Source organism: Silene latifolia, chromosome Y (genome assembly GCF_048544455.1).
Source record: "Silene latifolia isolate original U9 population chromosome Y, ASM4854445v1, whole genome shotgun sequence".
NCBI classification, from domain to species: domain Eukaryota; kingdom Viridiplantae; phylum Streptophyta; class Magnoliopsida; order Caryophyllales; family Caryophyllaceae; genus Silene; species Silene latifolia.
The window spans coordinates 377085742-377109759 of record NC_133538.1 but is presented as its reverse complement, the minus strand read 5'-3'; the positions used below and the strand labels follow the sequence as shown (position 1 = coordinate 377109759).

The following is a 24018-nucleotide window of genomic DNA, read 5'->3' as shown; positions in this document are numbered from 1 at the left end:
AATGCACGTTTATTTTAGCATATAGGTTGAGTCGGAACGGTAGTATTTAAATGATGACATTGCATTTGCATCTGTTTTATCGCCTAAGCCTTGCTAATTGACATGTTATTAGTATAATCTATTGCATAGTCAACGAGTTTTCGTTAATTTATTTGCTGGACTTGAAACATGACTTTGATTTTTGGCAAACTACATCATTTTCTTAGTTGTTAGAGCTGATAACTGGTGTCATCTATGACCAGTTTATCTAGGATGTGAGTAGTTACTCCTTATCAGACATGTTTCATTAATTTGCATAAATATGAACTTAATCTGCTTAATACCTGTGTGCATTCAGTTTGTGGTTTGTTGACACATGTGGTAGAGGTCCCCTTTTTCTCATTTTGCCCATAAGCTCCACACTGCCAAAAACAGCCCTTTTGTCCTATTGCTACATCCTACATTTAGCCTGCCCTTGTCAAGCTAGTAGTTTACGTTCTTGGGGTTGTTACTTCGTTTTTGGTGGCATATGGTCATTTTGAGATGAAGTTGGGAAGTTAGAAAAAGGAAAGAGAGAAAAACAAATTGGAAAGAAAAAAAAAAGAGAAAAGAAAAATGATTCGAAAAAAAAAAAAAAAAAGTGTACTGTACTGTAGACGTGGTCGATCGACTACTCTACTTGGTCGATCGACCGATGCCCGAGAAGAAAAGAAATGAATTCGCATGATTCAAGTCTTTATTCAAATGACAATTTTTGCTCCCATGTTTCATTTGTATCTTATGGGGAGTTGATTATTTCGGAGATTGTGAGTTTTGGGCTTGCTATAGCACCGTGTGGATTCAAGTTTGAGCAAGAAGTGGATATTGTCATATGGTTTTGTTACGGTACTAGCTTGATCACTTGTACCCCCACATTCCCATAAATGTTTTGCCTTTCCTGCCCATTACCTCACATATCCCTTATTTACCTCGGCATGTGTCATGGTCATTTGTTCGGTTGGAATGCATATGTACGGTTGTAGAGATTATTTTCATATTATATTGCAGGCATGTTCTTGTAGGTCGTAGTTAGGTGAGCGTCACTACAAAATTAATTCTTTCTATCTGATACATTATTCCACCTCGCGCTTAATTGAGTGATTTGAGCGACCCATGAGGGTCCATATTGATAAGTTTCTATCGTTGACGGTTCAGCAGTTTTTGACGACTATATAACTCGTTTGCATGATTCACAATACTAATTGATTGTTAGTTAATGCATTAAAGTGGTTTAGGCTTTACAGTTTGCAATTTGCTCTGAGATTGAACTCGTTCCATTAGGTTTTTAGGATCGAGTCTAGTTCTTGCTTGGGGACAAGCAAGGGTTTGGTTTGGGGAAGTTTGATGCGTGTCCTAAATATGATGTTTTACACCCCATTTTACACGCATTTCAGAGCTCATTTGTGTAGTTTATGCTACAATTTGACCCATTTCGTCTACTTTCGCATTTTTATGTAATATTGCAGATTTATGCGGAAATGAGTAGATATTGAGCTAAATCCGTCCCCGAGTACCTTGCACTGCATTTGACGTAAAGTATTTACTCAAGGAACGAGCTTGGTGCGCATTTCGAGGTCCGAAAGACAAATCCACGAGAATTTAGAAGTCAAGTATCAGCTAAAGCAGTCGATCGACCGCTACCTATGGTCGATCGACCATACCACGACTTCCAGGAGCCACTGTTCGAGCTTACGGTCGATCGACCGGCCTCGTGGTCGATCGACCAAGCCGCTAATCTGCGTGAATTAAAAGATCGAGAATAAGCAAGCCCGTAGTAGTTAGGTTTTGGAAATAAGAGCTACGTTGTATTCTATATAACGTATGCTAGGTTTTAAGAACAAGCATTCAGTTTTTATCAAGCTTTTAATCTAGTTTTATTATCAGAAATTCTTTAGGGTTCTTTAGTTTATAATATTTCCCATTCAATAAAAGTTATTTTGGGCATTCGGGTTCTTGTATCTTTATTCTCTGCAAATTACGTTCGGTATTCTACTGCTCTTATTCAGTTTCATTGCTTATATTTCGTTAATAGTATAGAATTACTAGTTAATTCCCCGAAGCCGATTATCATTTATTTGTTATTTGTTATTTAACTATTTCAAGCATGAATCCAGTAGTTTTATTCATTAATATTGTTGTTGTTTTTATCAATACCATGAGTAGCTAAATTCATCGTGCTACGATGTAGGGAATCTGTAGGTTAGGCGGCATTAAAATTAGTATGACCTAAATCGCACGTCGGTCGATCGACTGGGTTCCCTAGTCGATCGACTGGCCACGTGAGCTGTGTTTCATTTTAATTGTTTTAATTGTTACATTTGACGAATCGAATGCATGCGACTAGTTGAATGCTTAGTATATGACCGGCCCATTAGATCGAAAGATAGGGAAAGTTGTTAGACTACCAATTAAAATGACTAAACTATGCTAAGATCGAAAGATAGGTAAAGTTTAGATTTTTAGTCACTTTTCAGGACGAGAGTCAGTACTAGTGATATTAGGGACCCGTAGCGAGATCGAAAGATGCTACTTGTTAGGAGTGGACCGAGAGGACCTCTTATTTTTCCCGACTCACGTGATTTGTTTTAGACCTACCTAACCGCTGCCGCCGAAACTACAGTGAGCCGACCATCTTAGTACCCCTTTTTATTATTTGATTTAATCTATTTCTTTTATTAGCTCGTTTATTTGCCATTAGTTATAGACCAATTCAACTTAAACCCTCCCACACAATTGTTACCTTAAGACTGAAATTAAACAACTAATAATTACATCTGCCTCTCTGTGGTTCGACCCTGCTACCGCTATCTATAGTTGTAGTTAGGAATTATAAATTTATTTTTTGTGCACACAACGACGGGCATCAAGTAGCTTGATGTAAGAAAGCAAGAATGAACAATGAATAATAAATAAACTTATATGACATGAATAAAAAGGAGGCTAGCAATTTAGTACATGTGAGTGAACCCCATAGCCATTTGCTTTGAAAGCATTTTAACAAACAATGTACGGGATGTGGTTACTAATCTCACATGCATACCTATGGCTTGCATCTCACCATAGGTACGAATGGGAAAATCAATCCCGCCGATCATATCGATACTAGGTGGGTTGCATCTCAACCCCTAGTGTTCGATAGGACCAAAAGACACAAAGTATACAATTCAAACGTTTCCACTGGCAAATGACATGCAAATAACCAAAAACAAGCAAGACTTCTATTACTTTAAGCTCATTTCCTTGGGGTAGGATGACGATAATATAATACGGTACTAGCCTAAACCTGGCCAGACTCTTGGGGTGAACGTTTCGCATCCAAGACTCAACGACAGAACGAAAGTCGAGTACCCCGAATTCGGCAGAATGGCACGAAAGAGGCGGAAATAGCATAATATAACCATATCTTGGCAGAACGGCACGAGAGAGGTGTAAATAAGTTAAGCAAGAATGTAAGGCATAATGTCATTTCCATAAGAAAACGACTCAACACATGTATCCACTCAAGGTAGGTATTTCACACTTGAAACTTGATAAATATCCGACAATGAGCAAGTAATAACTCCAATGTAAAGTATACAATACCATTTCATTCTTATATAACAAGAATAAAAATTATATTTCATATTATATGTCACTTGAACTTAAAATGGAACAAGCGATAACAAATGAATTAAGTGATACGAAACACATGGCAAAACATAAACAATTGAATAAGAACTAAAATATAATGTATATAGCATCATTTCATACTTTTCTATCATTAATAAACATTTTATTTCACATTTACATGTTACTTGAACAATGTATAAACAACCGATAACAAATGAATTAAGCAATACTGTAATACTCCGAATTTATATTTTTATATAATAATATTTTATTATATTTATACGAGTTATGTTTGAGATGGAATAATAAAATAATAATTATTATTATTATAGGATGGTAATGATGATAATAATAATAAGTGGTAATAATAATAATACGCAATATGATGCATGTATACGTATCAGCATACAACCTTATGTATATATACCCTCACCTTATATACTCCACCATTATCCACCCATCACCCTTATCCACTAAAAATCTTAACACAATCCTCACCCACCAAATTTTAGAGAGAAAAGAGAGAAAGGAAGAGAAAGTGGAGATTTTGCTCTCCGCCTCGAGATCGTAAGTTAAAACCGTCTTAAACTTATTTATATCTTATTTAATTTATACCGTTGACTCACCCGCGACTTAGACCCACTGTGTGACCCACCGTGACAACCATAGGACCACCGTTGACCGCCCAAATGGTGGTTTGACCGAGTATATATAATGGATTATAGCCGTTTTGTGCGATGGTCTGAAGACGGATTTTTAACCCTCTTACCATGACTGACCGGGGTTGGTTTTGGGATGGTTGTGTCAAGCATAGTGAGGAGAAGCTAGTGGTGGTCTTGGGTGGTGGGTAGGGTGGTTGTGGTGGTCGTAAATCGAGTCTAAAAGGGGGTGTACGGACTGTATTGTCTTGGTTGTGTTTGTTGTTGTTGTTTGTTGTTGGCGGCTGTGGTGGTGTTTTATTGTGGTGGTTGGGCTCAGACCAAAAAGTTGTGACTGGTGGGGCGTCAGGTAGGGACCACCGTGATAGTGGTGGCCCACGGTGGGGGTTGTGGTGGCTAGTTATTGTTGATGCCGTGTTTGTTTGTTGTTGTTGGTGTTGGTTGTCGATGTTGGGGGGCCGTGAGGGCTGTTGTTGGCCGTGGCCACCACAGATGGTGGTGGTGGTCCATGGTGGTAGCGGCAGGTGGTGGCCGGAGTCGGGGTAGTCGGGAGTCGGGATGTGAATAGCTTTAAGACGGGTTTCTATTTAATTAATTAACTCGTATTTAATTTAATTAGATTAGTTAGTAATTATATTTAACTATCGTAATTAGGTGGCGATTTTATGGAGGAACGCATTTATATCGGTTTGCTTGCTTATTTGATGAGATTGCTAAAAGGTAGGTTTATCCTAGTCAGTTCGATAATGTTTTTAATTGTTAAATGGGTCGTTTGTCATTTAATTGCATTAGATAAGTCTGTAACTGGCATGTGATACGGTATCTTGCATATTTGTGTTATTTTATATGTCGGAGGGCATGATTGGTTATTTGTTGTTGTGGAGACGGAAGACGGTTGGGAGACCGTCTTCCGCTTGAGTCGCCTCTTGGAGTTTCCCGCTCCAAGAGGGATGTGCACATTAATGACTTGAGTTTGGAGGGAGGCGTGTGGTGAGGCACGATGTCGGGTAGGGGACCTGAGTCACTCTTGGGCCCAGTACCACTGACGTGTTTGGAGTACCTTGTATGAGTGTGGTGTCGTGGACGTGTTCTTAGCACCAGTGGTTGTGGGTACGTCTGGGCGTGTCCCGATACCAGTGTGACGGTTGGATAATTGTGTGTCATTCATATCATGGTCATGTTGTTGACTCACACAATTGAGTTGTGTCACACTTTATTTATCGTTACTGACGTTTGTGTGTCTGTGTAATTGTCACCTATCTCTTTTGGGGTGGCCTGTGTCGATCCATATGATGTCCTTTGGTCATATGGGGAGCAGGTTCAGTACAGGTTGATTGGATAGCACGTGGGAGACGGGACGAGTTTGATGAGTCATGAGACAAGTATAGTTGGCTAGAGAGTATGGTTGTTATGAGTTGTACTTTTATTCATTTGTTTACGTTATGTAATTCACTAAGCATTATGTTTATTTTTAAAATGTTCTTTTATCGAAGTTTTGAAATACCACCTCGGGAAATCGAGATGGTAATGCTACAATTATCTTGGCCAGATAGTTGGGGTGTTACAAACTGGCATCAGAGCGACGATTTTGGAACCTAAATAAATGAACCATAATGAATCTAGGAGTGTCTGATAAAATGAACCCGACTTGAGTGCAGTAGGAAGTCGGTTTTAGGTGACAAGGATCCCTCATTTCAAAGCTAGATCCTATTGTTTAAGTTGGTCACTATGTGGGTGGTTACGAGTCGGGAAACGTAACATGATATATTGCATGATTATATGAGTGATATGAATTTTGTTTATCATCTTGCATGATTTATTTACTTAAATGAATTGTTGCTTGTTTTCATATAGTTGTGATTATAGTTTAGTTCCTTGCCTTATATATGGGTCCATTCGATACATGATGATATGTGAAATGTGGCGTAAGTACCTGTTTACTATAACAAGTCGAAAGGTTTTGCATGATATCGTTATTTATGATGTGGTGCATCTAGCGTGTGAAAATTTGGATGTAAGTATTCATATGGATAATGTGTTTTGATTAATGGCTATTACATGTTAGAATGTGATTAGAAATGATTGTTAGTAGATTATTCGTTAGTGTAAAAATAATGTTTGTGAGTCGCGAATTGCAAACCATAGAGAGGCACCCAGCCGACTACGAGCTAGTGCTCGACCGAGTATTAGTCACTCGACCGAATGGACCAATTTCTAGAAACTTAAAAAATTTCTAGAAGTGAGTCACTCGACCAAGTGGAGAAGCCACTCGACCGAGTGGACTCAGCACTCGACCGAGTGCCGCTTTCTGGGTTGTGAATTTCGCAAAAAATTATGTTATTGCCTTATTTTATCTCTTTTATTCCTCTATTTAAAATCATTTCCTTACAAACTTCATTGTTGATGGTTTGTTGCTCGAATTCCAGTTTTGACCATATTTTTAGTCCCTTAAATTGACTGATTTCACTATGAAGTGACATTTTCTTTCCTCTTAGATTTCTCAATTTGATTTTGTTTAAATCTCTGCTTATCCCTTCGAATTTTGCCAATTAATGGCATGTTTTGTTTGATTAATGATATTAACCACCTTTTTTCTTGATTTATGATGTGAAATATGAAGTTTTCATGTTGAATTTTACGCAAAAAAAATTTTATGAACTTGAATGTATATGCTCTTGGGTCGATAATTTGATTTTGCATTTACTGCTTGGATTAATGGTTTAGCAAGGACCCAAGTTTGGTTGTTATTACTAATTTTGTCGTACATTTGAAATTTTCTTAAAAATTTTGAAACTTTAAGGTTCATACTTAAGCTTTGATTTGTTGGTGTTTGAGACCTAGTTTAGTTGACTAATGAGGCTCAAGAATCTTCCCACGCTTATGTTTTGTTTTTCTCTGTTGGTAACGTCATATATTATCGTAAAATCCAAAATTTCATCTTGAGATGTTGCCCAAAAATCTTCTAAGATTTCATTTTTAAAAAATGGATGATTTTAATGTGGTTTTATATACTCCGTTTATTTTTGTCTAATTATGTTGTAAGGATCCAAATGTGGCTTATTAATGATGTGAGGTATGGTCTTAAAAATTTAAAAATTTTGTTTAAAAGTTTTCTTGATTTAATTGAGAAATAAGACATCAATTTTGTTAATAATGCTATGCATTGCCTTAATTCGAGAATCTCATCTTAAAATTTTGCTAAATTTTTTTTTACCATAGGGTATATGATTAAATTTTACATCTTCATATTTAGATAAAGTTCCTTGCTTCATTGTGTTGCAATTTTGTTGATAATGTGTTGTTTTTTTAATGCACGAGTCACTGCTATGCTTACCTTACGGATTGTATGATTTTGATGAGTGAAGAAGTATAGACTTGTGATTGAGGGGATGTGAGACAGGAGTGAATAGGCGAGCTCATTAGGAGAAGGAGCAAAATGCTAAAAATGTGCGATGAGTGAGTGTGGCGTCTTGGGGGTTATGAATGGGAAACAAGTGTTTTATTGGAATTGAGGTAAAAATTAAGTGATGTGGATTTGAGTCAAGTAGAGAGGTACATGTAAAATGTTATGAGTGGTAAGTGATGGAATGAATACTATTGCTTTAAACCTTGAATGTTGATTAAGTAGTATTGTAAGTATTGTGGACCAAAGAAAATTTAACGAACATGAGTCATATGTGAATGTATGTCTCGTTTCCTAGAGGTATTGATACATTTAAAGGATTTAGGTGAAGGGTTGAAGTGAGGAATTATGTATAGTCATCGAGTTTAAAAGTTTGGGAAATATAGGAAGGTATACTGGCCTATGCAGCGTTTTGAGTAAGTGAGTTGATCATGAGGGACAATCTATAAATGATAAGTGGGATGCGACCAAGGGTGGATATTTGGCGATTGTTTGTGGCTCATAATTAGCAAATTAAAATTTAAGGACACGTGGGAGTGAAGTTGTAGATGTAGCATCACCAAGTTGATTATGGGTATAAGTTTGAGAGCAAAATATGTAATGCATGTGGGTTAAATGGTGTTGTTAAGCTAGTTGATTATTGATGTTATATAGGGTAGCCGTTTAATTTAAGTATGCATGCACGACGAGGGAGAGTAGTTGGTGAGATTTTGGCGTAGCGGTGATAGTATAGATGTTGTTTGTAAAGTTGCCTCCCAATCGTCGAGTGAAGCGCCCACAGTGTACATCGTGATCTCGTTGTAACGTCCATTTGAGGAGGTAGAATGATGCCTTTAGAGCCAAGAGTTCGTCTATTAGTATTTGTGTGACGAAATAGGAAAGCTTGGAAGCATGTTTGAGAATGAAAACATCCTGCCCCAGGTGACACTCGACCGAGTTAACCATGTACTTGACCGAGTGGTCACCTACTCCGCCGAGTGTCCACCTATACTCGACCGAGTGGTCCGCTTTGACCCTTATTTTATTCATAATTGACCCAAATATCGGGTGTATACCCTTATATTGCGGTTTATGTTAGTTGGCTTGTGTTGAATGAACATGTGGACCTTACATGGGTGATATTTTGTGAATTATATACGTTTGACCATATTGGGTAGTTTTGCTATTTAAAGAGTGAAATTCAAATGAAGTGGTGAATTGACATGTGTAACTGGATTACAAGAATGATGTGATAACCTTGTTTAATGCATGTTAATTGAGATGAATTTAATTTGTTGGGTACAAGTAAGATGGAAATGAAAGTCATATGTCGCCTAGTGGTCATTACATGATAGTGATTATGGCCTTCCGTATAAGCGGAAGTATTAATAATGAATGGGAATGAGGAACATGGTTGAGTCACATTACGTGTAATTTTTGCATTAGTTAATTGTTTCCTAGAGTCCCTACTACAAATATGACCTTAGAGGACGGGGCTTACGGGACGAATTATAGCGGAGCCGTCCTAATTTTTCACCAAAATTGCGCGCCAATTGGAATATAGTGATAGAAGACGGGTCCATTTATCAACCGTCTTTGTATATTTTAGAAAAACACAAAGAAGACGGTTAAATAAGTAAACCGGTCTTGAAAAAGAAAAAAATATGACGGGTGGCTATTGAACCGTCCTATTTGTTATTCATAATTTAGATAATTATGATTATGATAGCAGCAGGCGGCCATCAAACACAATACACACCAATTCGACAGTTCGACTACTCAACTTCTCAATCAAGCGATCACTCAAACCCTAGGTAATCGTCCACAGCACACTCATCGGCCACCAATCCAAACACCAATCGCCACCAATCCAAACACCATTCGTACGTCCTCTTTCTGATTTACTCTTCTTATCTTTATTTCTCCTCAATTTAATGAAGTACCTATTGATTTTTTCCATTTGATATGAGTTTACTGATCATTGATTTTGTTGGGTTTGCTTCTATTGTCGTAATCTTGCTTTATTTTTGTATTAATCATTGATTTTTTTTGGGTTTACTACTCATTGAATTATGAGAACAGTGTTGGTTTGTAGAGATGCTTTCAATATGGCTAATCCCTGCAAAAACAACCAAACAGCCAAACATCATGTGTCTATTATTACATCTGAATCGCTGTACATACAAGTTATAGTACCATGATTCCGCTTCAGTTTAACCAAAACCAAATTAATGAATTTATACCTTAAAACTAGTTAGGAAAACAAGTTAAGTAGGTACCTCCTGGAGACCAATTTCAACATGTTTGTCCTCCAACTCAGAAAAATTTCTAACATGGGACTTGATAAGAGCCATTGAGAATGGGCTGACCTCCAAATTATCGGTCACCATATAAACTGAACCTCCCTTCATATATTTAGGTTTGTAAGTTGAAAGGAGACATATGGAGGGGGGGCTCATAAATCGATAACAAAGGGACACAAACAATTGCGAGTCAGTTAGTCCTCTAAGAGCATTGACTTTGTACTTCTCTGACTCAAAGCATTGAGTATCCAGAGACTCAAAACTTTTGTAAAGGGCACCTAAGCTACCCACCATGCCCTTTTCATTTAGAAGTAGAACTTTTGAGACACATGAAAGGGGCAATGACATTAAACTGAATATAAAATCCACAAACTCCTTTTCTGCTTCTGCAAACACTACTTTATTTGCCTTTTTATCTACTATAAGCTTCAAACTTAGTTTCACTTCGTTACTACTTCCTGCCATTTTGATTTGAAATAGTAACAAATATTCACTCTGTATATTAGTGTATAAGTTAAATATGTGCATGTGTTTACAAAATACAAAGGGGTATATAAAGAGAGTGATCAAAAGTACTGTCATATGGAAAACAGAAGTAGGTGAATTTATTGTCTGATTGTTGATTTGTGGAGTATGCAGCTGTTTTGAGCTCCTCCTATGCATGCCCGTCTTTAAATTCTGGCTGCATTGTTTCGAGGATAATCTCAACTGTCTTTTTTATACTTCCTCCATTCAACTCCACTTTACATGTTTGCTTTACCACGTTAGCTACGTATTTGCATAAATTATAAAAGTTAGATATTTTTAATGTACTCTTAAGGACGAATCAAATAACATTCCACATAAATATATTTTAACTTATGTATCGAGAGAAAATTAAAGTTGAATATCCGCTTGTAAATAATGTGCAAAAGAGAAACATGTAAAGTGGAGTTGAATAGAGGGAGTACTAACCAAGCACTTTATGGAAAACAACAAGAAATAACTACGGAGTGGAACTATGGTCGTACTGTAACACCCCCATACTCCAAGTGCCTTACCAGGACCACTCAGGTATAAGGATGCTACCATCTCGGTTACCCGAGGCATGATAATCATAAGACAATGAAGAAACATACTTTATTAAATAAGTTTTAGCGATTACATAACAAAACCAACTGTAAGAAAAATACAACTTTTCTCCAACTATAAACCAACTGAAAGGAACTGTCCTAACAAACACAGCGGAAGACTAAAGACTCAGATATGTGATGACTCCATCCCCAGCTAGATCCCCGCTCCACATAGTGAGCGATAACCCTGTCCATTAATGTGCACATCCCCTTCCGTGGCGGGTTCCACGAAGGGCGAAACTAGGGCGTGAAGCCACTCCCGCAAGTGACTCCACTCAGCCGAGAACGCATCTCGAGAACCATAGGCAACCAATCACAATCACAATATCAACAACCGTCTGAATTTATCAACAGTGTACAATCACGATCACAGCCGTCACAATATAATTACTATATCAAACAATCAATTTCAACACATCAACAATCATCCCATTATGGGACTAATACTGAGTAGGAAATCCTACCTGGAATGCAACACAAACATCAGACGATCTAGCAGCTGTCTCAAAACCTTTCCTCTACGAACCCTTCTCCTATACACATAATCACATAATCACTACCAACACAACAAATCATAAAAACCCCCAATCCCAAAATTAGGGTTTAAACAAAGTCAACCAAACGCTATAAAATTGGTATGTAGGACTTACCCTTGACGCAAGGAACTCAACGGTATACAAAACGACAAGAATCGACCGTCCGAACTCCGGAATTGCTAAGAATGCGATTAGGAAGATGAACTTGTTGCTTTCTCTCTTAAACAGGATTTTAGGTTTTGTAAAAGTAGTTTAGAATAATGACGACGGAACTTAAATACCTTAATCGCATAATTAACAAAACCCGAGAAAACTCCCCGTAAAACCGGACACTCGATCGAGTACCCAAGGTACTCGATCGAGTATCCCCTTACTCGATCGAGTGCCCTAGCTACTCGATCGAGTACCCAACAGGTCAGAAACTATTTTAAAACGCAACTCACCCTTACTCGACAGAGTAAGGCCTACTCGATAGAGTACCCAAAGACTTATAAATACGGAGTATTACAGTCTTCCCTCCTTAAAAGAACTTCGTCCCCGAAGTTCAACCCATACATAAAAAACAACCATACTGACTCGACCAAGACACAACAACTTAGCTAAGGACTCAAGAACTCGACCGAACATAGAACATGAACTCTTAACCCCCATTCTACTAACTATGTTTACTTCCACAACATGATCACTATATCGTATCTACCACATATATATCTCTCACGACACCAACTCCATACATAATCAACTACCATCCTCTAATGCGGCTAGCTCCATAATATCATCAACTATCAAACCCAATACCAAGACACTCATAGACATCAAACGGAATGTTACATTCTACCACCCTTAAAAGGAACTTCGTCCTCGAAGTTTACTCACACTCGTAACCTCATCATCCAACTGTCAACACTAGCGAAATATTCTCACTCGTTACGTACACGGTCATACCATAAACTCGTAGCAAATCACCATACCCACTCTTCATTATTACTGCCAAACAACATACCTCTCTATGTAAGGCACTTATCTCCCAGAAGCATAACTCACGATCCGCACTGCTACGTTACACGCACACTAGATCCTCAAGTTCTTTCTTTCATTACCGCAAAACTCATACACAACTTAACATGACACTAATTCCCCCAACACCCTACACTCATTGTCTCAACAAAAGATTATGAACTACCCGCCGCTTTCGATCATTACAACACATGTTCCGCGAATCATTTTCCATTACCATGTCTCATCTGAAAACAAGATCAAAATTATCAGAACAACCTCTCACAACCGTGTCCCATCAACAGAATATCATTATACCATGACAACAACGAAAACATATTCAACTCTATTTCATATCATACTCTACCTCATTCCCAACTTAACCTGGTAAAGAAAACATCAATAAGCAAGACAACTGTCTACATGTTCAACCAAAACTCACAAAGAACAACAAAGAAACAAAACAACAATCTATGTATAATGGTATGCACTTTCGAAAACTCGTATCATAATCATCCCGCCTACTCCACAACCGGTGACGGCATCACAACACCGCCACCAACAACCACACCGTAGTGCGAAAATACCCGCATCACAACACTAAATATCGTGCCCGGATCACCACCCGAGGCACCACAACCACATCGATAGACATCACAACTATATACAATTCCATAAATCGACTGGAAATAACCTTTCGGACAAGAAAACTTACTCAAATCCACTTTACTCAATCACAAAGCAACATATTATATGAATAAACATATACGCATCTCATGAACATCATCTCTACCATTTTACGGAATACACATGTGTTATTAATACACATAAAATTATAACTAGCCATGTCAATTAATCAAATTATTACCTTTTTGGATATCATTCAATTAAATTACCGTGTCCAACATATATATTACAGAACATTCATAAAACAACTTTATAATTATCACACCATACCACTTCTTGTGAGGTCAGAACCTCACACAAACATTTACACATATAATAGACCCGTAATCACAACCAACTAGTCAATCCTGACCACGTAAGTTACCACTCGATAAAGGTTACCTGTCGCCCGAGTTTAACTCATATGCCCCTCATAACATATTCCCCATTCGCACAACCATCACTTCCTGCCAAATATAACCATACCTTTACTATTAAACTATTAGCATCCGCCTCATCTAACCACATCTTATACCCTCTCACAATCATACACAACATCAGGTCCCTACCAAATCAGCCTCTTTAGAATTGCTATCTTTCTAATATACCATCACTCTTAACCACTAGTGATAACACCACAATGCCACCACTGCTCGTATATCAAACCTCTTACACTCATATCAAAATAACATGGTTTTTCTCCTATTTTTGGTTAACATTCCAAATAACGAACATCAAACCCATCCACAAAATTACCTCAACATTATTCCCAATACTATCTTATTTGTATTGTCATCCAACCCTCCACCAAATGTCTCGTATCGTGCCAACACTCCACCAACTTCTTACTCCCTTAATTCCTCGAAACTCATTATCAATCATGTTGTCCTGAAACTCCTATATAACCTTCAGCTAACATCCTCGTGATACTATCACACATTTCGATGATTCCTTACCTTTATATAACATAACTCCGGTGAACATTTTCCTCAGCTTACTTTTATCCTTCTTTTCTCTTTACACTCAATAATACCAATTAATAGTTCAACTCCTTATTCCTTCTAGCTAACTCTTTGGAAATCCAGTTACCCCTTCGTTGCTCCAAAACTCAAATTCCATTATTTTCTACCGACATCATCTCACTCTTTCTTACCATGGATCTTCTCTTATTATGCTATCACTCACACTTGCCACTAATCTATCCATAGAATCAACGTTTAATGTTCAAACAATTGCATCTCCCTTTTTACATCTCTAGAAATCAGAATTCATTTAATACCGTTAATTACCCAAGGAAATCACACAGTAGTTTCGTCTCTCGATAACACAAATTTCCAAACTCGTCACTACACCGCAAATCCACGTCGCGACATGTCCCATTAAGTTCGCTATATACCACTATTTCCAAACGACCTTTCATTACATATGTTCTTACTCAACACTATTTCTAGCCATCTCCCTCCATAATTTATTATACATCTCAGGTTGCTACTATCCACATCCTTTCTTTCAATCTTTTCATTCTCACGTTCCTTAAACTTACATCATGCCTTGCCCACATTCACTTACATTTTCATTACTCAACATACAATCATGTCACTCATATCGTCTCACACAACATGCTCTATGCCTCAATTAAGTCTTACCAATCCCAACACATATAAATCATGTCCTCCCCACCGAACTCATACTCATCATAGGTGCCACTCTTTACACCACAAAATTGGGTAACTTACGCGTCAAGACCTACATACATGTAAAACAATGCATAAAGAAGCAAAATAACGCCTTTGAATTAAACATAATATGCAACGAAGTCAAAAGATAAGCATATGACCCAAAACAAGGGTCACTAGATCGAGCACAGGCCACTCGATCGAGTAAGGGACTTACTCGATCGAGTAGGTGAAGATCAGAAGCACGTAAAACAAATCACCAGGGCTACTCGATCGAGTAACTAATGTACTCGATCGAGTTCCCCCTTACTCGATCGAGTACCAAGGATACTCGATCGAGTACCCCAATTCTCAGCACTGTCCAGTTTTCGTAAAACAGTCATAACTCACTCATTTCTTGGTTGTTTTTGGCGTGTGACCTATCGTTAGAATCGTAAAAGAACCAGCTATCACCTCCAATTGGAATCACATCAAAATCATTTATGCATCTCAAGTTATAACAGTTTAAAGACAACCTCTTTATAATCGAAAAACACAACTACTTGATTTTACTTCCAAACAACTTAAACAACAACCAAGCAAACAAAACCAGTCCAAAACTCATAAAATCAGTATTCATAATCATATGTTACTATTTTCAAAAGCCAAACAACAACATTCATCATGCACATAATTTATATAACTTGCCAATTATGACTTACCCACATGTTTTTATTCTATCACTTTTCGTAAACAAAATCACAAATACACGACATCAAGTCCCCTATTCACATGTTACTAGCATAACAACATTATAAAATAACTTCCATTATATAACATGCTTAATCAGAAACCATGTTATCACACCACGATGATTCATCTTTTCCCACTAATTCATCCATCATACCACATATTTACCCACCATATTCGTTCAACACATTCACCCAAAGACTGTTCAATTCACACTCCCAACCTTCTCGTACTTTTACTCAACACGACAACAACAACATGTATACTTACACATCGCTTTATATATATATATATATATATATATATATATATATATATATATATATATATATATATATATATAGAGACAAAACATTTTTCCTTACATAACTATAACATGCCAAATTACATGTATCCATCATTATACTTTCATGCTTTACAATCAACCAACATATAATTCACGTCATCATCATCAATTCATGCAACATACTACTACATAGATACACACAGCACACAATATGCACATAACGATCCCGACAAATATCCCATGGTGACCGGTTCAAAATTGTAGGGCGAGTTCGCGACTTTAGGACGTCTCCCAAGTCTTTGCATTAGCTCCTACAACCTTTACCCCGGGTTCATTTTAATTGACTCCCTATATTCATTGGATTTATTGGTTACAGGTTTCAGGATCGTCTCTCTGATACCATTTGTAACACCCCCATACTCCAAGTGCCTTACCAGGACCACTCAGGTATAAGGATGCTACCATCTCGGTTACCCGAGGCATGATAATCATAAGACAATGAAGAAACATACTTTATTAAATAAGTTTTAGCGATTACATAACAAAACCAACTGTAAGAAAAATACAACTGTTCTCCAACTATAAACCAACTGAAAGGAACTGTCCTAACTAACACAGCGGAAGACCAAAGACTCAGATATGTGATGACTCCATCCCCAGCTAGATCCCACGCGTATCCAAGATATACCGCTAAGCTAAATCGCTCACCACCCCCGAATGGATCACCACAGTTTTTAAAACATTTAAACGGGGTCAGTACTAATCACACAATTCACTATATATATATATACAATAAGATAAACAGACAGCTTAACTGTCACACCTACACAACCAACCAACTCCAATCATCTCAATCACCGACTGTCCACTGGACCAGCCCTGCCAGTGGGGGACCGCAGCCGTACCCACCAAATCCCCGCTCCACATAGTGAGCGATTACCCTGTCCATTAATGTGCACATCCCCTTCCGTGGCGGGTTCCACGAAGGGCGAAACTAGGGCGTGAAGCTACTCCCACAAGTGACTACACTCAGCCGAGAACGCATCTCGAGAACCATAGGCAACCAATCACAATCACAATATCAACAACCGTCTGAATTTATCAACAGTGTACAATCACGATCACAAAGTAGTCACAATATAATTACTATATCAAACAATCAATTTCAACACATCAACAATCATCCCATTATGGGACTAATGCGAGTAGGAAATCCTACCCGGAATGCAACACAAACATCGACGATCTAGCAAACTGTCTCAAAACCTTTCCTCTACGAACCCTTCTCCTATACACATAATCACATAATCACTACCAACACAACAAATCATAAAAACCCCCAATCCCAAAATTAGGGTTTAAACAAAGTCAACCAAACGCTATAAAATTGGTATGTAGGACTTACCCTTGACGCAAGGAACTCAACGGTATACAAAACGACAAGAACTGACCGTCTGAACTCCGGGAATTGCTAAGAATGCGATTAGGAAGATGAACTTGTTGCTTTCTCTCTTAAACAGGATTTAGGTTTTGTAAAGGTAGTTTAGAATAATGACGACTTTAACTTAAATACCTTAATCGCATAATTAACAAAACCCGAGAAAACTCCCCGTAAAACCGGACACTCGATCGAGTACCCAAGGTACTCGATCGAGTACCCCCTTACTCGATCGAGTGCCCCAGCTACTCGATCGAGTACCCAACAGGTCAGAAACTATTTTAAAACGCAACTCACCCTTACTCGACAGAGTAAGGCCTACTCGATAGAGTACCCAAAGACTTATAAATACGGAGTATTACAGTCTTCCCTCCTTAAAAGAACTTCGTCCCCGAAGTTCAACCCATACATAAAAAACAACCATACTGACTCGACCAAGACACAACAACTTAGCTAAGGACTCAAGAACTCGACCGAACATAGAACATGAACTCTTAACCCCCATTCTACTAACTATGTTTACTTCCACAACATGATCACTATATCGTATCTACCACATATATATCTCTCACGACACCAACTCCATACATAATCCACTACCATCCTCTAATGCTGCTAGCTCCATAATATCATCAACTATCAAACCCAATACCAAGACACTCATAGACATCAAACGGAATGTTACACGTACACTCGTATGTTACTTGTTGTGAGATAACCATACTACCATAGTTCCACTCTGTCCACTTTGTGCTAGTTTAAAGTACACGGGGTACTTTAATACCATACTAGTGTGAATTTGTTTAATTATAGATTAAATTTGGAATGAAGAACAAATAAAATTAAAGTTTTATAGATTAAATTTGGAATTTATATAATATGTGAATTTGTTTAACTAGTTTTTGAACCCGTGCATAGTACGGGTAGTAATAAAAAGTATTATTAAAAGTAAATTTATATATTTTTTGATTTAGTAAATAACTAAATTTTAAGAATAGTTCGCTTTGATTATCCACGTACGTTTTAATAAGTTTATGTTACTGAATTTGAATCGAAGTACCCTTCTTTTTTTTTCTCGAGTTTTTAACATATGAGAGGTAAAATCTGAAAAACGGATATAAAGTTATTGGATATTTTATAACCTGTTTTAGGCAATATACATTTAATTTTATTCATTGTTGTATGTTTTTTTATATCATATTACCCATATTATTTGTTATTCTCTCAATTCTCTACCTTATCTGTCATTTTCTCTCCTACCCACAATCGCCTGAACTTGTAAAAGCAGCTAGCGTTCACTATCACTGAGATGAAGGGGTTAGTAGTCAAATTGACGGAAATCCAACATTAGGTCATAGTTTAGACAAGGTAATAAATTTTAGAGGTATAATATGAAATTTAGAAAAAGAAGGGGTACATCATAGAATAACAAAAAAACTGGAGGGTACACAATAAAAAAACCCATACAAATAAATAAAATTGACGGAAATCCAACATTAGGTCATAGTTTAGACAAGGTAATAGAGTTTAGGGGTATAATATGAAATTTAGAAAAAGAAGGGGTACATCATAGAATAACAAAAAAACTGGAGGGTACACAATAAAAAAACCCATACAAATAAATGAAGAAATGAGAAGAATTAATTACCTAACCTACAGTCAGCACCAGCAAGCCAGCAACCAGAAGCAGTCGACATCAGCAAGAAAGAGTAGCACAAGAAAGAGTAGCACTGGCAAAGATGGCGAGGCGCAGACCAACAACAATAGCAAAGCAAGAGATAATCGCAATCGGCGGTGAGCATAAGTGCACGACAACGACTGACTGAATGAGCGTTTAAATTATCCTCCAACAACCAATCCCTAGCCAAATGACAATAGTTAAGCACCAAACCGTTAAATTAAATCATCCCTACAATCATCCGAACAAAATTCTAAGCTTTAACAACAATCACCCGTACAAAATTATTTGAGGTTTTTTGTACTAGTGTTAGTAAATATATTTCTGAAATAGCTGGACTGGTGTATTGAATTATTAGTGCTAATTTTTTTTATTGTCGATTTCAAGGTGTTAAGGTTTTTTTATGATGTTTTCTTGTTTCTACATCATTCTTGCTGCTGTTTTTTGGGTTTTAGAGTGGCCTATAAGGGCCTTGTTTTCTTAAGACTCCAGTACAGTATATTCCCCTTGACGATTTTTTAATGTGTTGTATGTACATGTTCTGATTATATACAGAATATGGGTCGTACATGGATGATTCGTGGTAAAAAAGGTGACCTAGAATATGATGCCGGGTTAGCTGAATTTTATGACTTCGTAAGAAAGAATGTGAAAGACAAATCAAGTATGGCGTGCCCTTGTGATATGTGTCGGAATATTAGGTATATGAGTTTTGAAGATGTGAGAATACATTTAGAAAAGACAAATTTTAATCCGAAGTATAGCCGTTGGATTTTCAACGGTGAATAAAAAAATATAGACATAATGGAAGAAAATGTAGATGTCCAATTTGGGGAGATTCAGAGAGAAACGTGGTTAAGTGATGATGAAGATCCCGATGAGTCTAATTCATCGCTAGAAGGTTCAGGTTGTGATATGAATTTTGAGTTCGGTGATGGGAGTGATGATATGTCGGATAAATCATGGGGAGATGTGTTTAGAGGTGATGAACAAGAAGGCGGTATTTATGAAAATTTCGATGAAGATATCCCAGATGAAACTGATGAAGATCCTGATGAAACTGATTTGGAGGATACAAGTGTTGTATTGGAGAAATTGAAAGATTCCGAAATGCCTTTGTATAGTAGTTGTAAGCATAGTAAATTGGCAGCTATTGTTAAACTTTATAATTTAAAAGCAACAAATGGGTGGAGTGACAAGAGTTTCACCGACCTCTTGGAATTATTAAAGGACATGCTTCCCGAAGATAATGTACTTCCTAATCATACATATGAGGCAAAGAAGATACTTAGGGGAATTGACATGAAATATGAAAAGATCCACGCATGTCCCAATGATTGCATATTATATCGCAAAGATTATGCTAATCTCACTAGTTTTCCAGTTTGTAAAGAATGGCGATACAAAAAGAAGGAGGGGATCCTAGCTAAAGTTTTGTGGTACTTTCCAATAATTCCTAGGTTGATACGATTATTTGCGAATAAAGAAGATGCCAAATTGCTCACATGGCATAGAACATCAAAAGCAAATGATGGGAAGTTGAGACACCCAGCTGATGGGATAGATTGGAAATTTATTGATGAAAAATATCCCGAGTTTGGCAAAGAATCCAGAAATCTTCGCCTTGCACTCTCCACTGACGGGATGAATCCCTTTGGAAATTTGAGTAGTCAACATAGTACTTGGCCGGTGTTTTTAGCTATTTACAATTTGCCTCCCTATCTTTGCATGAAACGAAAGTATTTGATGTTGTCTTTATTTATTTCTGGTCCTAAAGAGCCGGGTCATGATATAGATGTCTACTTGGAGCCTCTTCTCGACGATTTGAGATTACTGTGGGATAAGGGAATACAAGTCTTTGATGCCTACCAGAATAGTTATTTCAATTTAAAAGCAATGTTACTATGTACTATTTCTGACTTTCCTGCGTACGGTAATCTATGTGGGCACACTGTTCACGGGAAAGAGGCGTGCCCCTTGTGCGGAGAAGATGTTGATTCTTGTTATTTGAAGTTTTCTCGTAAACAAGCGTACACGGGATGCCGTAGGTTCTTGGAACATGATCATTCATATCGTAGGCATCAAAAGGCGTTCAATGGAAAACCTGAACATCGACCCCCTCCTAAGATATTAACCGGTCATGAAGTATACCAAAGAGTGAAAGATATAAAGATAACTTACGGGAAGAAGGGTTCTAAATTAGCGTCTCGTGGATATAAGAAGATATCTCCTCTTTTTGAGAAACTTCCATATTGGCGTGACCTTTCTATAAGACATTGCTTAGATGTTATGCATATTGAGAAAAATGTCTGTGATAATATAATCAACACTCTTCTCAATGTTCCGAATAAGTCAAAAGATAACACAACAACTAGGAAAGACATGGTGGATATGAAAATTAGACCCGAGTTGGCACCACAAGAGAAGGGAACACGATCTTATTTGCCTCCAGCAGCTCATACACTATCAAGAAAGGAGAAAATAGAATTTTGTGAGTGTTTGCGTGGTGTTAAAGTACCAGAGGGATATTCTTCCAATATCAGCACCCTTGTATCAATGAAAGATCTAAGACTTATTGGTTTAAAGTCTCATGATTGTCATACTTTGATGCAGCAATTACTAGTAGTGGCTATACGGTCCATTTTACCTAAAAAGGTTCGATATGCCATCACTAGGTTTTGCTTTTTCTTCAATGCCATATGCAATAAAGTGTTAGATCCCACTGAGTTAGAGTCTTTGCAAAAACTAATTGTCACTTCTCTTTGTCAATTGGAAATGTACTTTCTTCCTTCATTTTTCATAATAATGGTGCATTTAACTGTACACTTGGTTAGAGAAATCAAATATATTGGTCCAGTTTATCTAACGTATCAATATCATTTTGAAAGATTGATGAAAGTGTACAAGGACTATACATCCAATAAATATCGTCCTGAAGGGTGTATCGCTGAGCGTGCAATCACGGATGAAGCACTTTCTTATTGTTATACACACTTATCAAATTCTGAGTTAATTGGAGTTCCTAAGAATAGGCATAGTGAGTGGATGATGGGCAAAGGTCTTAGGGGTCATGTTCGTCAAGATATGACAACTGAGAAGTGGCATATAGCACATACATATGTTCTTCATAACGAGGATGAGGTACAACCGTACATTGAGGAACACATGGTGTCGTTGCGGGAGAAGCATCGGAATAAAACTAAGAAGTGGATTTCAAGTGAGCACAACAAGACTTTTAGAGTTTGGTTCAAGGCTCGAGTGATAGAAGACTTGCAACAATATCCAGATTGTATTTCTTCCCGATTACGAAGACTTTGTTTCGGGCCAAAGACTTTTGCATCGTCTTATAGTGGTTATGCCATTAAAGGATGCACCTTTTACACTCGTGAGCAAGATGACATGAGCACGATGCAAAATAGTGGGGTTTGTGTAGAGGCAGAAGCAATGCATTTCGCTAGTTCAAAAGATAAGAATCCGGTTTTAAGTAAAATGCATTATTATGGAGTTATTGAAGAGATTTGGGAGTTAGATTACACAGATTTTGTAATACCTATATTTGGATGCAAGTGGATTGATAATAATAATGGCGATCGCAAGGATGAATTAGGATTCACGCTGGTAAATCTTGGTAAATTTGGTCATAAGGAAGATCCCTTTATAATAGGGACACAAGCGAAACAAGTGTTTTATGTCACTGACCCGTCGGATAAAAAGTGGTCGTTGCTCTATCTGTCAGAAGGTGTAAGCGCACACTTTCGGATAGTTGCGATGACGATGTGGTATTTGAGGGCTTTGATCCTCATGTATCACGGTTAGATGATACGGATATAGTTGGCCCTTCTAGTTTATACACGCGTGATGATCACGATGAAGGGATATGGATCATTAGTGAGTCTAATTCAAAGAAACGCCCTCGCAGTTCTGATGCATGATTAAGTACAATTTATTATTATTTTTATTACATGCTTTTATTTTGTTTTATTATATACAGCATGTACTACCATTTATTTAAGAATTATTTCATGGTAATAATTCAAAGTAAGTCGTCCCACATATGACCTGATACAACCCGTTGCCCAACAGGTCAATATGTGGGTCAACTTCTATTTTTCTGCTTCCTTCTTCATTGTCATTCTTCATACCAAACACCATCATTCTAATTAGGAAACTCGTAGGGGTTGAAGGGAAATTAATTTAGGGTAAATTAATTTAGGGGTTGTGATTATGATTAAGTAGGGGTTGAAGGGGAAATTAATTTAGGGTAAATTAATTTAGAGATATAAATATTCAGTAGAGCACAGAGTTTGGCAAATATGATAATGTAACGCTTGAATCCAGGCATCTACCCTAACTTGATTCCGTTGCAGCCAAATATGATACTGTAAAGCTTGAATCCAGGCAATGGTAACCTTCTTCTTGACTTTAGCTCAAGGTTTTGATTGGACCCAACTCAGTAGCTGAACCTCTGGAAAATAAATATGCAGTACAGCACTGAGTTTCTGCAGAAGCAATTTAGTGTACTGGCACTGCTGAAACAAATCCATATGAGTTTCAGGTGCTCTACCACAAACCAGACACAAATCATCAGAGCTTATGCCTAACTGAAACCCTTTATTTAATTTAATATTTTAATGCGATTTTGATTTATTATGTTCAGGTTGCGTGATGGCCCCGCAAAGACGTAAACGAAGTTGGAAGAACCCCTCTGATGGCGAGGCAAGCAGAAAGAAGAGGAGATATGGTCACAGGGGGCCGAATAGTGTTGGATATGGTCGCAAAAGCTTTTAAAGAGAAAAAACAAATTGAACTTGAGTGGGATAAAGAAGATAATTTGCCTACAGGAAAATACGCGCCTAAGTTTAGTTCATGGATTGGTGTGACTGCTCGAGGGCATGTTAGTTGCGCATTGGACAATTGGGAGAAAGTGGAT

General features: G+C 37.5%; 2 protein-coding genes across 2 annotated transcripts; one reads left to right on the top strand and one right to left on the bottom strand.

The window, feature by feature from the left end:
- Positions 1–9730: 9730 nt before the first annotated feature.
- LOC141631906 (uncharacterized) lies at positions 9731–10436 on the bottom strand. The gene is made up of 2 exons (XM_074444512.1): positions 9948–10436; positions 9731–9787 (listed from the first exon to the last, which is right to left on the bottom strand). The coding sequence occupies exons 1-2, from the start codon at positions 10434–10436 to the stop codon at positions 9731–9733; spliced, it is 546 nt and encodes a 181-aa protein (XP_074300613.1).
- A 9456-nt stretch (positions 10437–19892) lies between these two features.
- LOC141631904 (uncharacterized) lies at positions 19893–22904 on the top strand. Its single transcript, XM_074444511.1, has one exon. It carries the CDS (start codon positions 19893–19895, stop codon positions 22902–22904), a length of 3012 nt encoding a protein of 1003 aa, XP_074300612.1.
- Positions 22905–24018: the final 1114 nt, after the last annotated feature.